Source organism: Coccinella septempunctata, chromosome 5 (genome assembly GCF_907165205.1).
Source record: "Coccinella septempunctata chromosome 5, icCocSept1.1, whole genome shotgun sequence".
NCBI classification, from domain to species: domain Eukaryota; kingdom Metazoa; phylum Arthropoda; class Insecta; order Coleoptera; family Coccinellidae; genus Coccinella; species Coccinella septempunctata.
In genome coordinates, this window is record NC_058193.1 from 23764680 (window position 1) to 23778509 (window position 13830).

Genomic DNA, 13830 nt, shown 5'->3' on the forward strand with positions numbered 1-13830 from the left:
GTACAGGCTGTTTAAAGAGACGGGTATTCTGTTTGCAACTTTTAATAAATAAACAAATACAAACTAAAATACTACGCGGATGCGATTCAATACATAAAAAAAAGGAATTTTTTCAAGGTCTTTGTACAGTACAATTAGTTACAGTTCCATACGTTTCAGAATAGTAAAATGTACACAATGCCGCGTTATTTTCATATGACATCTCAGCCACCTTGAATTCTGGATTGACTACTACTTTCATTGTGTAAACTCCTGGTTTTATATCCGAAATATCTATCCACTGGCAGTCCACAGTATATTTGTAAATATCTGAGCAATTTACAGATATCCCTTGATCGCCAAAATTGTTGCAATTATAGCTTGGTTCGATGCCTGGAAGGCACTGATTGTCTTCTAAACAAAATGATGCTTTGTGTCCTTCAGCAACTTTAATACCCTTGTTGTTGAAAATATCGAAAGTGGCAAATATTTCCATGCTATGATAATGCCTAAAAATAAGTTTGTTTAGTAACAAAAAACTGTTTAACACGAACAAGTGAAAAACTCGTAGTTTTTATATCGGAATTAATCATTCTAATGATAGCGTCAGCCAGCCTGGTGATAGATTATATCTTTAATACTCGCTTAACTTCTGAACAATAAATGCCAATACACAAATACTGCTTTATGAGCAACGTGATTTATTACTATTTTTTTCAAATACTGAAATCTGTTTGAATTTGATATTTTACAGCCATTGGTATTAGTACTTACATGTGACACATGTGCCACTCCCAAAGATGTTTTGGGATAAATGGCCTGAAATCTGCGGTACCAGCATTGAAAATCCTGGCAGTGAATCTCAACAATCTTCTCGTTTCTAAATGCCACCCATTGGGATTCTCCCTTTGTATTCTGTATGCTTCTGATGCCAAGCAATTTTCTTCCATGGCACACTGGAGGAAAAACAGTTGTCTGTCTTCTAAGTGGGCAGTTCTCATAATATCTATATGATCAATTACTAGATCTGGCAAGCTTGAAGTGCAAGATACTGCAGCTAAATCTTTTCCTGGACACATACCAACAGAATTCACATCGTAAAGGCAATGACTGAATGAGATCTCATTGCCTCTGCATTTTATATTCGCATAACTGTGATTGCTTAAGTTCCCACCGAAGTAGTCAGTTTGGAAGGCATTATTCGCATACCCTAAAAAGCATCCCTTGTTTTTTATTGTGTTTTAAGGTTAGTAAAGCAGGTTTTGTTGCGAGCCGTTTTATTCATTCTGCGCTAGTATCCCTTCATCCTTAGTTTAAACAATATGGAAATGTGTTCAAGAAACTTGCTTCTCTGTTGAAAGTTCCCAAAAGCATCCAAGCTGGATGGGCTATACGATTTTGAATAGGACGTTTTGTTCTCTGGCGGGCCACCCTCAACTAAACCAAACTTCTGCATCGCAGAAACACATATTTCTGGAAATAATGGGAAAAGGAAACAAAATATTTGAAACTAAGCAGCACATTGAAGCAGATTAGGAAACAGAGATGTAGAGAAGGAAGTTTGTTGAACACATTTCTATATTCCTAATAATACGGATCATATGATCGCCATCTGCCAATCAGATTGGTTCCTCTCTTAGATTTTAGTTGCCTGCATAAAATCAGTATTACATTGCGAAACTAATACTTATATAATATATGTTCAATACATTGAAACTACAACGGAATACTTTGGTTCATTTGGTTAAATCTGCATTTGCCTACCATAATTGAGAGTTTTGCAAACAACCATAGCTTCCAAAATTGACCATCCGTCTCCACAAATCGGTTCCCAGTTATCATAATCAGTTTTTACTTCAACCCTTCCTTCTTGTTCTATTCTACCTCCAACTATTCTCAGATTTAATGAATCCGGTAATTTTTTCCTACAACCAATAAACCGTATACCGTTCTGTTGATATTTTTAAGATTAAATTTCTTTTCGCATCATCATTGCTCACATTTGTGTTTCTTTTTTAATAAGATTTTCCTGCTTCTTCTCTTCTTCGACAGGAGGTTCGTCGCAGATGACACCAGCTGCTTCAGTAACATCGCAATCATTGGATCCCCACCCATCGAATCTGCAAGATGTAATTTCTTTCTCAGAACCTTCACAATAGATGTTATCCATCCAAAATTTACCTGTAATAAACAAATAAAAGTAATTCATTCATTTTAATTTTAATTATGAAGTGGATGCTATTAAAGTTTCAGTGAATAAATATATAATTACGTTTGGCTGGACCAAAATAGGCGTTTCCTGTATATTTACTTGTTCCGTTTTTGTATCCCAGTTGGTTGCATATGACCTTAGCTTCAGCTGAGTCCCATTCATCGTCACATATAGCTCCCCATCTACCTTCATGCAAAATTTCAACATTTCCTGAGGAAAAACAATAAGTAAAGACATAAATATGCAATAAAAAGAAATTATATTCAATTGTCTTTTAAAAAATTAAATTGAGAAGCTTTTCGAAGTTTTTGCACGCATAATCTGAAACCGTTGAGTTATCGAGGGCAGAGTACTTGAGTACTCCGCCATATGTATATGGAAATATGTACTTCAAGCCTCAAAATCAGTCGATTGAATGAGCTACACAAATGTAGCTCTGTAGCAATTTAACGCTGCCAACTCCACCAATCAGTTATTAATATTGCTTTTCTAACATAGAAGCAAATTAAAAACCTTTATTTATTCTGCCTACTGAACAAAAATTATACCATACATATATAAATAATACAAGTGTAGGTTTAAATTTAAATATTACCTTCGTATTCCCCCCTACCACCAACCAATTTGATAGCACCTTCTACTTTCTTCAATCTTTTCAAATGCTTTTTCACTAGTAACGCTTTCTCATTATTTCTTTCTTCTGCTAGTATACATGAAATAAATATTGGTAAAACAAATTGAAAGCCCCTAAAATACATATCAATAATAAGCAATAATACTGATGTGGATATACCGTCTCTACAAGAATGAATTACATGTGAAATGTGTGTCATAAATTGAGTGAACATAGTGACCTTATGAACTCCTTTATCATAAATTACGAATAAGCTGGAAAAATCGTAATTTTGAAATGAACAAAACAACATACTCATCCTAGGTATGTCATAAGGATTCATTTGGTTAGTTCCCAACTTAAAAACGTTGAATAATGAAAGAATCAAATTTGGAAAGGGATGCGCTAATGCATTTTTAATTCGCAAACAATTTCTATTTATTATATTCTTCAGTAACTCCTAAACGGAATAACTTTTTTTGTAATCACAAGGAAAGGTATTTTTAAAATACCATAAAAGAATAGAAAAACATTCACTTCATGCCATGCAAGATATCAGATATAATTTTATTGGAGGAAGGCAAAAGGCAAATTCAGAGCGGGACATCCACTCCAACGGTTTTGGAACTATATTTTTCAATGTTTTATTCTTCAATTCTGAGCCTTCAGATTCCTTCCACTGCAAGCAGAGGTTTAAAGAGACCATTGATGCCTATTGATATCTGGAATTAAGGATTTTGCATTTTGAATCCACTTGTCCAAAGGCATTCAAAAAACTTCTCAGGCCACGAGTCTGATGATTGACGCACTACCCAAAGCTACGTTTTTTAACAGGGTGTTTTCAAAGGTAAGGTGAAATGTGGCATTGTAAATTTTGCAGGCTTTCCGACATGCCATCCAGTGTCTACACTTTTGCGCCAAATTAATAATCAAATGGGACAATACTAATTCTCAGCGGATATTTTTCTGTATGCAATCAGCCTACTGGGGTATCATTTTGCTGACACTTATCACTGGAATCACGTCAACAAGTTCGATATTTTAATAAATACGAACGTAATTGTTGAATTTACGAAAGAAAAACGAAAAAAATCGACCAGTCGTGTGACTGTACTGGAAATTTCACTGAATTCCTTTCAAATTCAGAGAATTCACTTTTGAAAGAAATGTACATAAAATTGAAGCCTCTGACTTAAAATTTCGAAGGTCTGCCCTTTTTGTAGAGTACTCAGTAGATTTTGATGGAGTAGAGAAGAATTGAATACAGTGGAGTGAAGAGAACAGGGCAGGACAGAGTAAAACAGAGTTGATTAGAGAAGGGCTAAATTAGTGTATAACAAATAACAAAACATGAATAGATAAATAATTAATTTATTTAATAAATTAATTACTGAACAATTGATTCATCCTCGAATTATTTATATAAATAAACAGTAGAAAACTGAAATCCAGTCTTGGATACAACTATAATTCATAGTTATTTTAAATAAACAGTCTATAAACACACACTCACACTTCACAATTCATCATGTTCATCATTCGCATCTGCTTTCTCATCTTCCGGAATGCCATCTTCAGGAACTTCTTCGTCTTCCTCCTCTTCCACTGGTTCTTCCAAAGGAATTCCCAGAGTTTTCCTCATCATTCCTTCTATACTTTGGGCAAAATCAGCTGTTTCTCTGAGCATGAAACCTGACCTCAAAGTTGCAGTTCTGAACATCATCTTTGCCATATCAATAGCAGTTTTATCCGCTGGATCATCATTGACCCTCTTCAATAACTCCTTCATCAAAGGATGTCTTGGGTTGATCTCCAATGTCTTTTTCTGGTTCAAATAATAACTTCTCTGAGGATCATCAGATTTCTGATGAGCATTAGAAACAGCTAACCTCTCCATGTTACCAGTCCATCCAAACATGCTGGCTACCAAAGCACAAGGAGAGTCGCTGAGTCTCTCAGAAACGGTTGCTTTTGAAATGTCATCTTTCAGAGCCTCAGAGCTCAACCATTTGGTTAGAGGTTCAAACTTGGTTTTGAGCTGCTCCAATTGTTCTTTGTTTCCTTCAACATCTGCTAAACTGAAACCTTCCTTCGCAACATTTTGGAATTTCTTTCCTTCGAATTCGGGAATGGCAGAGATGGCGTATTCGTCAACAGCTTCGACCAGATATAAAACTTCGTAACCTTTACGGAGTAGCCTCTCAACAAATGGTGATTTTTCGACCTCAGCCTTGCTGGATCCGGCCACATAGAATATTTTGTCCTGGTTTGGCTTCATTCTTTTAACATAGTCGCTGAGGAAAGTGTTCTCTCCGCTGTTCGAAGATAAGAACTGTAAAAGCTTAGCCAGCCTGGTTCTGTTGGTTGGGTCTTCGATAACTCCCAATTTGATGTTTGTTGAGTATTCTTTCCAGAATTTTTCGTAGTCTGCATCAGGGATTTTTTTGAGGGCGTCCAGAATTTTTCTCACCAATTTCTTCTTGATGACTTTGATCAGTTTGTGTTGTTGGAGATTTTCTCTTGATACATTCAATGGAAGGTCATCTGAATCAACAACACCTCTGATGAAATTGAGGTAAGAAGGCATCATATCATTGAATTCATCTGTGATGAAGACTCTTCTCACATATAATTTGATGTTATCAGTTTTAGTTCCATATCTGTTAAAGCTTTCGGAAGGTTGAACTTTAGGTACATAAAGAAGAGACTTGAAAGTAACCTCTCCTTCAGCAACAAAGTGAACATGAGTAAGTGCAGGGTTAGTATCTTTGGTAAGCGCCTTATAGAACTCCTCATACTCGCTTTCTTCAACTTCAGCAGGTTTCTTGGTCCAAATTGGTTTGCTATCATTGAGTAGTTCCCAATCCCAGACAGTCTTGTCGACTTTCTTTGTTTTTTCTTTTTCTTCTTTATCTTCCTCAACTGCTGCTTCATCTTCACCATCGACTTTATCTTCTTTCGGCTCTTTCTCTTCTGGAACATCGTCATCAGCTTCTTCCACTTGCTCAGTATGACTGGCCCAGAGGTAAATGGGGAAGTTGATGAACTGAGAATACTTTTTCACCAAGTTACGGATGGTTTCTTCTTCTAAGAAGTCCTTGGCTTCGGGTTTCAATTGCAAGCTGACAGTTGTACCTGGAAAGAATTAAAATGAGGTTAAATGTAAATAATTCAAATGAGCACTTCATTTCCTAACCTCTCTTTAAGGAATCCTCCCTAGGATCTTCTACGATACTGAAGCTGCTTGAATCAGACTCCCAAATGTATTGTTTGTCGTCATTGTGTTTAGTAGTCACGATAACTTTATCAGCAACCAAGAAGGCAGAGTAGAATCCAACACCAAACTGTCCAATCATATCATTCATATCTTGAGAAGAGCTAGCGTCCTGCATTTTGCTCAAAAATTCAGCCGTTCCAGACTTGGCTATAGTACCTAGGTTGTTGATCAAATCTTGCTTTGTCATACCGATACCAGTATCAGTAATGTGAAGCATTTGAGCCTCTTTATCTGCTTTAATCTTGATATTCAGCTCCGGATTCGTATCCAAAACATTTTTGTCTGTGAGAGAGAGCATACGAATTTTATCTAAAGCATCAGATGCGTTAGAAATTAGTTCTCTCAAGAATATTTCTTTATTTCTGTATAAGGAATTGATGATCAGTTTCATCATCCTGTTGACCTCCGTTTGGAAGGTAAACTTTTCAGATTTTTCCCTGAGTTCTCTGAGCTGAGCCACATTGAGGCCATCAAGTTTGATAGCTTCTTCTTCGCGTTTAACAACTTCATCATCTGAAAAAATAAATGGTTTCCATAAACCCCGAGATCTTATTGATTAAACAAAATGGAGGTTGAAAAGATGAAAACTAATGATGAAGCTGAATTGAAGCAGAAACATTTGCCTATGAAGTTATGTTTCAAACCCAAAGTTCTGATTGGAAACTCTTATGTCCACATTGGATTGCCAACAAAAATCAGTAAAATTATTTATGCAATTCATTTCTTTGCAACCTCATTTTAATTTCCTTTTAGCTCCTGTTGTAGCATCTAAATTTTATAGCACCAATCAAGAAAATGAAATAGATGATCAGAAAATCCAAGAAATACGCAAAAAATTAGAAACAGCATCACCCAATGAAAAATTCGAGAAACCAGAGACGGAAAACCAAAAGTGAGACCCGACTTTAAAAAATGTTTAAATGATTTTCATTGACAATGATGATCAAGAACAGCGATTTCAACAAAATTATAAATCTTTTGCTATAGACACAATCGAGCATAATGCTTTAATATGGCATTTTTAAGGCTTTTTATAAAAAAAATTTCATTGACGTTTTTCAAATAAGAGCATCTTCCAGGTATGGCTGGTACAAACCAAATATTTCCAATCTAACTCCACAAGAAAGGATTGAAATGCATTTGGATTTTCGAATACAGAAAAATCAATTCATCATTGAACATTTGATGAATTACGCAAAAATAAGGGATTGAAACTAGAAAATTATGACGTTGCAACCCGTTATCGGCTCACCTGTTCTAGAACCTTCTCTACTTGCTCCCAAATCTACATCTAAAGTTGCTGCTGGCTCATCTACTAATTCATCGGATCTTACAAAACCTGAAATATGTTGAAAAAATTGATCATTTAATAGACAAAATCTTCTTATTTCATTTATCAAAACTTACCTATTAAAAAAAGTAAACACACTCCTATAAAGAGGAATTTCTTCATTTTTATAACTTCAAACTCATACAATTGTTATGTTAAATGCAAAATATATTAGTTGAGCGAAATTCGATCTTTTTCGTTTCGTCCTACTGAAATCCAAAGCCGGTATAAAGGAAAATTGTCAATTCCCTATCATCAAAAGAGATTTATGCAGAAATTAATTTATCAAACGTCATTTTCTTCCAATAGGATCGTTCCACGCTTCATGCCAACAGCGCATATCCTACGGACTTTCCAAATACAAATGGCTGAATCTGATTGGGTGATATTTAAGCGCTGAATTTTGAATCTTACACTTAAATTGAAATTTTATTACGCAAGAAGTGGAAATTTGTTAACACTAAAATGAACCGATGTAAAATACAGTTGTAATGCCTGAAGAATTATGTTAAATTTCAATCGCAAATATTATTCCTTATCTAGTGTTCAAAAAGCAAAAAAAAGCTCACACTTGAACTTGTAGTGTTTTTAAATTTTGAAAATCGTTGTGGTGACTTTTTTCGGTCTGAGGTTAACGAAGACATTCACCCTAAATTGGAAAACAGCTTTTGTGCACTTTTCTTTTGTTATCAGGGACGAGAGAGCCCAATAAATGTCTGTTATTTTTGATTTTTGAGACGAAAATGGTCTGAATGATGAAGAATTCGTGATCCTAATATTAATTTCACCGTATTCGTGAAAATTATAGGTACTTGGGGACAAAGTACACGTCAACTTGAAGTAAAGCTTCTGTAGGAGTAATAATTTTCGAAAGTTTTTTAGTTATTCTCAATCTTCGGATGTATGGGAAAAAAATTGACGCAAAATGTACTCGAATATGGTCATGGAGGACGATAAATCTCCACCGCGTGGATTAAAATATTTAGTGTGTTAAATTAAGAACAGATGAACCGTTCAACCCAATTATTTTCTCCGTTTTAGCCCGAAAATGAACAGAAATATTCCGCGAAAACACTCCATGGAAATTGGTTTGAAAACCGTCTGAATTATTGTTTTCCAAAGCAGAAAAACGACAGTTTGTATAACATTGATTATGTTCCAAAAACTGTTTCTCATGACTCACACGAGGTATGGAAAATCGCAACCGCTGGACAGGTAATATATCATGAAGCAAAAATCTGGATTTAATAAACCTGTGATTATTTTTTGAAGGCGGGGGTTGATCCAATAGTTCACCCAAAAACTGGCTGTTATGATTACCCTAATTTTTTCGAGAATTTCACATCAACCAGCGATTTGTCATACAATCACTTCCCAAAGTTGTACAATGACGATGTTCAAATAAAGAGACATTACAGAGGATGCTTTGATAAATATTTTCCAATGGAAGAATACTTAGAACCCTTCGTGAGTATCTGCGATAATAAGGGTATCCAGAAACTCGTCAACCTATCTCGTGTGGACCGAAAATATTTTAGGTCTGAACGCAACTATTTAGGAGGTACAGGGTGATTGCGGTGTTTCTGCTTCAAATACCCTTTTGTGGATAAATCATTCTGATTGGGTTATTATTTTTAAATGAAATTTGTGCAGGTGGTCAAAACTATAAGAGCTCATACAATCGTAAATAGATGGGAAAAATTTTCAGACACTTATACATTTTTCTGTAGGAATTTTTCAACTTTTTACGTTTAAGTGAAGACATCCTATTTCAAATTCAATTATTTTTAGCACAACCTGACGAATTTTGGTTTAGTTGATCACAAAAGGGAATTGTGGTGCAAAACAGAGGCCAATAAAAGGAAGGCAACAAAAAGTGTATACAAAGATTCTTTTCCACCACCACATAAAGATTGTTATGAATTTCCACGTTGGGGAAGACCCAGGTGATAATTCAAGGATAAATTTTGTAAAATTATTCGTGTGAAATTGGTTTTTTATTTCAGAGCTCTTTCAAGCATCATCAGTAAAACTTCAGGAACTCTTGAAGCTCTGAGGTTACGTGGTTGGAACCCAGGGTTTTTCATCAACACTCCCAGCAATCCGCAATTCTTCAACAGGCCTAAATCATGCAATATATTCACTTGGGAATGTCCCCCAGAGCAAAAAGTATGCGTTCCTAAGCACCAATGGAAGAACTGTAGCATGCAACATAAATTAGTAGATTAAATTGAAGGCAATGTTGCTTGATTCTTTTCATAGAAGAATGAAGAATTATTTTACCCCATTTTCCAAACGATCATGATGTATAAGAATCAATGTCTACGAGATTCATAAAATTTGAAAATATTATTTTTTGAAGTCTCACTTTCAAGTCTTTATGTTCCCCAAGGAGACCAAGATCTAGGACTCAGTTAATTTACAGAATTAAAATGTACTGTAAAGATAGCTCTATACACGAGTGTGGCTTTATTTAATAATATTTCTGGTACCACTTAATTTTTTATTTAGTTGAAATGGTTATGGACAAGAAAAAAATCATAACATAATCAGATTACACGTGTGAGGTATAATTTGAAATATTATCCTGATTGCAATTCTTTGGTTGTCCATAAGTTTTGTCAAACCATTTCACCTAATCAACAAACAAGTAGTACGGGGAAAATTATTTAATAAAACCATTCCTGGCTATGTTACACCTGGCGCCCAACTTGAGGAGCAGGGATTTCTGACTTGCTATCCTCCACGAAGTTCTAATCTCAACAAATTGTCCTAACTCTTTTCGCCCATAATGTGAGTTGCACAAGTGCACCAGTTTTTCTAAATCACATGTTAATTCAAAATATTCTTAATTCTTCTTAACCCTACAAAATGAAACAATATCTCTGAAGATCGTAGCAAAGAAAAAATTATATGAAAATAGGTACCTAGGAAGTTTTTTTTAAACTTACCTAGTAGATGGTGAATATTTTGAACAAAAATAATCAGAAAAAATCGTGTGAATTCAGATGATCTTTTAAATTTTGCTTGACAAGCATTTATATCGTCATCGAATCCTAAAATATTTGTTTCTCAAATTGACCTGAAAATTGTGTTTGTCCAGCAGTTTGGGCTATTCTAAAAATGCCAGCAAGCCCATTCAGTAAAGGAAAGTAAAGATATAATAATATACTTTCAACAAAATACCACAATATAATGTCACATTTTTATTGAAAAATTAAAAAGCTGTCGAAATAATTAATTAGATAGAGATATTGAAAACAATATCAAAAAATAAATAATGGACTTCCATAACCAACATATAACTACAAAAGTAAGACAATATGCCTTATAAATTGACTAGATGATTCATTCCTCCAGAGAAAAATGTTTATGAAGTATACTTTGGTAAAAATTAAAAAAAATTAAAAAAGGAGAAATATGTTGATTATAAAATCTAGAGCTATAACACTTAAACCTAAGTATTGCCTAGTTTATATCACAAATCAATTCAGAGTGAAAAATCAAATCCCACTCAAGTTGATGAAAGATTCAAAACTGCCAAGTCAAAAGAAAATATTCACACATTATGGTTAACAAACATATATCAACATAAAATTAACATGACATATCTGAATTACTTCATTTCGAGTAAATCATTGCAGTGTTATTGACAGGTTGTCTCACAGGGATGGGCCGAAGCCAAATTTTTGGGGAGGGGAAAAGAAATTATTCGAACTTCTTTGGAATTTTTTCGACTGCTTTGAAATTTTTCCTACTATAGTAACAACTCCCCCACCCCCTCTTAGGCCAGTCCCTGGAGTCTCAAATATAACTTTCCTCCTGAATATGTCGTTCAATATGAAGTTTTGAAAACACTTCAAAAACACGTAGATTTTTATAGGCGCACATCGATTTGAAATTGTTATGATTTCTGGATAAACAGCACCGTGCATCGGAAAAATTTTAATGTAAAAGTTGTAGCTAATCTATATTTTGTATTCACCAATTTTTAACGCAAAAAACAGATTTTTCTTCTATGATAATTATTGCAGCAAAAATACTTCTACACTTCGCCAAAAAAGTATCGCATCATGAATATAAAGCGCTATATCATTGTACCTAATTTATATACTTTTTTCATATTTTCAGTAAACAATGTGGTTATCAGTACACAAGAGAAAAAAGAATAAACACAATGTTTCATCGTTTCTTTCAGACCGTAAAAAAATTAGGCAAAAAAATGTAATTCTTCCTAATCTTCTGAAATACAGTGATGCGATACTTTTTTGGCGAAATATATTTAGATCACAAAAAATCTAGATTTTCACGTGTTAAAGAAGCAGTTTTTTTTTGTTGCGAGTTTGTGAGAATCATTTTAGCTGCAGAATTTATCGTAAGTGAACAAGCGGTTTTTTGCGTTTTCTCCATAAATTTAAGTTGGACTTTGAGGAATACAACAGTTGTAGTAATCGATATTATATACATTTTTTAAATTTTTCCGATGCATGGTGCAGTTTACCCGAAAATCATAACAATTATTATTCACCCTTAAAAACGATGACCTACACCTCCAAAACTCAAACAGAGTTCTTTTCATTTTTATTCAATTACACTTATAATTTATACAAAATTTTCCGACTTAGACCAACCAACATTTTGCTAAGAATTTTATTCGATTTGAGCTTTCAAAATCGGTTCGGCCACGGACTTTTTGGTCCTCGAATTGAGAAAAATTTACAAAATACAGGGTTAGAATTATTTAGAGGGGGATATCGAAAACCGTTAAAAATATAGGGTAGCTTAAATTACGAAAAAGTTGCGTTATTCAAGGATGAGTGGGTGTAAACGGTTCCAAAATATCTCTGATGAAAAAACTGAAAATCAAGATTATCATTTTTTCTTTATAACTCATTTGTTTTTGGAGATAACAACACGAAATTCGGTGTGTAGTCACAATCCTATATAGCGATTATACTGGTGTACATACTACTTTTTTGCAATTTAAGCCACCCTTTATTTTTAACTCTTCAGTTGATTGACAGGAAAAAGGTCAGGTTCATAGGACCAAAACCACTCCTTAAAACAATGCCGACTAGTTTCGATTTTATTCAAAAATCATCCTCGGGGGTAGTTTTAAATGGTCTGAGTCATGTAATCAAAAAATTGAAACAAATACACCTCACAAAACATCGAGAGAAGGCGGATGGAAAACAACTTTATTTTTAACGGTTTTCGATATTCCTATAGTCAGCCCCTAAATAGTTCTAACCCTTTATAGCTCCACCCTCCACCCCATTAAAGTTAGCATTTTTTTTGGAACAGAATTTTTCAGGAAGGATAGGTGGACTTTAAACTGTAGAATGTCCAGCTAGAACTCCGGATTCAATTTAACAATTTTTTCCATTGGTGAGGTATTGAATTGGTGGTTTCAGAAGTCGGAATGTGCGGAAATTGATCATACATCATTATAAATGCTAAAAATACGAAATTTTCTCTTCTTTTTCATCCAGATATTCTGTATATTGGGACACAAAACGTGCGTTCAAAAATATTCGTCAAGTAGGCTATGGAATTTTGAACGTCGATATTTCGTGTCTTAACGTAATTCTTAGCTTGTGCTCTACTATTTTTCAGGTGAACTATAAGTTAGCATTTTGGATTGCTGTTGAACAAAAATTTAAATTGAAAAGATGGTTTTTACGGACGTGTGAAAAGCTTTTACTATTGAATCCTACTTCAAAGCTGTGGAGAAAACAGAAGGAGAGTGGAAATATTCTTAGATGTTCCAGCGACTTCATAGAAGTATCCCAATGTTGCTGTAGATTATTATCAATCTTTCCAAAATACTGTTTTGCAATATGTTGAGAAACAGGTTTGTTCAAGCAAAAAAGGAAGTGGTTGACCAAAAATGAAAACCCCAGAGTTATTAAGCAATAATGAAAATATGAGGACAAAAGCTCAACAAATACTGTTCAGGTTTTATCTCAAGTGGCTGGAGTATATGTCCCACGATTTTGAATAAAAAATATCCAATTTATTTCCATGAAGATTGACATGTTGTCAGAAAATTGAAAAGATTGATTATATACTCTTGTAGCAAAAATTGGGGTCTGGTGTGCATCGGTCAAAGACAAAATATAGGACCTATTTTCTTTTGTGGAACTTTAACAGTAGGATGTTATGAAGGAGAAAGCATCATGCCTTTCTATAGCAAAAATGAATTTTGATGAATTGTCCAATTGTTATCTTCATTTAATACAGTTCTTTAGTGTAGTCATGAACTTCGGTTAAAAGTTTTACCAAGAATATTTCTAGCCGCCTCAGATTGTTTGGATTCTTATATTTTGACTCAATGACAGAAATGCTTTTCGCACGTTGGGTGAAATTTACAGGTAACTTTTCCTAAAAAGTGTCTTTCCACTCTCCATACAAGAATA

At 34.3% G+C, this 13830-nt stretch overlaps 2 protein-coding genes across 2 annotated transcripts; one reads left to right on the top strand and one right to left on the bottom strand.

The window, feature by feature from the left end:
- Nucleotides 1–26: 26 nt before the first annotated feature.
- On the bottom strand, nt 27–7712 carry LOC123313600 (endoplasmin-like). The gene is made up of 11 exons (XM_044898549.1): nt 7489–7712; nt 7334–7420; nt 6001–6594; nt 5078–5939; nt 4989–5002; nt 2787–2861; nt 2252–2401; nt 1980–2160; nt 1744–1904; nt 754–1189; nt 27–488 (listed from the first exon to the last, which is right to left on the bottom strand). Exons 1-11 carry the CDS (start codon nt 7532–7534, stop codon nt 113–115), a joined length of 2982 nt encoding a protein of 993 aa, XP_044754484.1. The 5' UTR covers nt 7535–7712; the 3' UTR covers nt 27–112.
- On the top strand, nt 2811–9761 carry LOC123313599. The gene is made up of 6 exons (XM_044898548.1): nt 2811–3128; nt 8294–8396; nt 8453–8626; nt 8684–8878; nt 9203–9357; nt 9418–9761. The coding sequence occupies exons 2-6, from the start codon at nt 8337–8339 to the stop codon at nt 9638–9640; spliced, it is 807 nt and encodes a 268-aa protein (XP_044754483.1). The 5' UTR covers nt 2811–3128; nt 8294–8336; the 3' UTR covers nt 9641–9761.
- The last annotated feature ends 4069 nt before the right edge of the window (nt 9762–13830 follow it).

Coding starts and splice junctions, on each gene's coding strand:
- LOC123313600 (XM_044898549.1), bottom strand. CDS start 7,534: ATGAAGAAATTCCTCTTTATAGGAGTGTGTTTACTTTTTTTAATAG. Junction 5,940..6,000: donor GGAGGATTCCTTAAAGAGAG/GTTAGGAAATGA, acceptor AATTCTTTCCAG/GTACAACTGTCAGCTTGCAA. Junction 2,161..2,251: donor CTATTTTGGTCCAGCCAAAC/GTAATTATATAT, acceptor TGTTTATTACAG/GTAAATTTTGGATGGATAAC.
- LOC123313599 (XM_044898548.1), top strand. CDS start 8,337: ATGTACTCGAATATGGTCATGGAGGACGATAAATCTCCACCGCGTGGA. Junction 8,879..9,202: donor AAGAATACTTAGAACCCTTC/GTGAGTATCTGC, acceptor AATTATTTTTAG/CACAACCTGACGAATTTTGG. Junction 9,358..9,417: donor CCACGTTGGGGAAGACCCAG/GTGATAATTCAA, acceptor TTTTTATTTCAG/AGCTCTTTCAAGCATCATCA.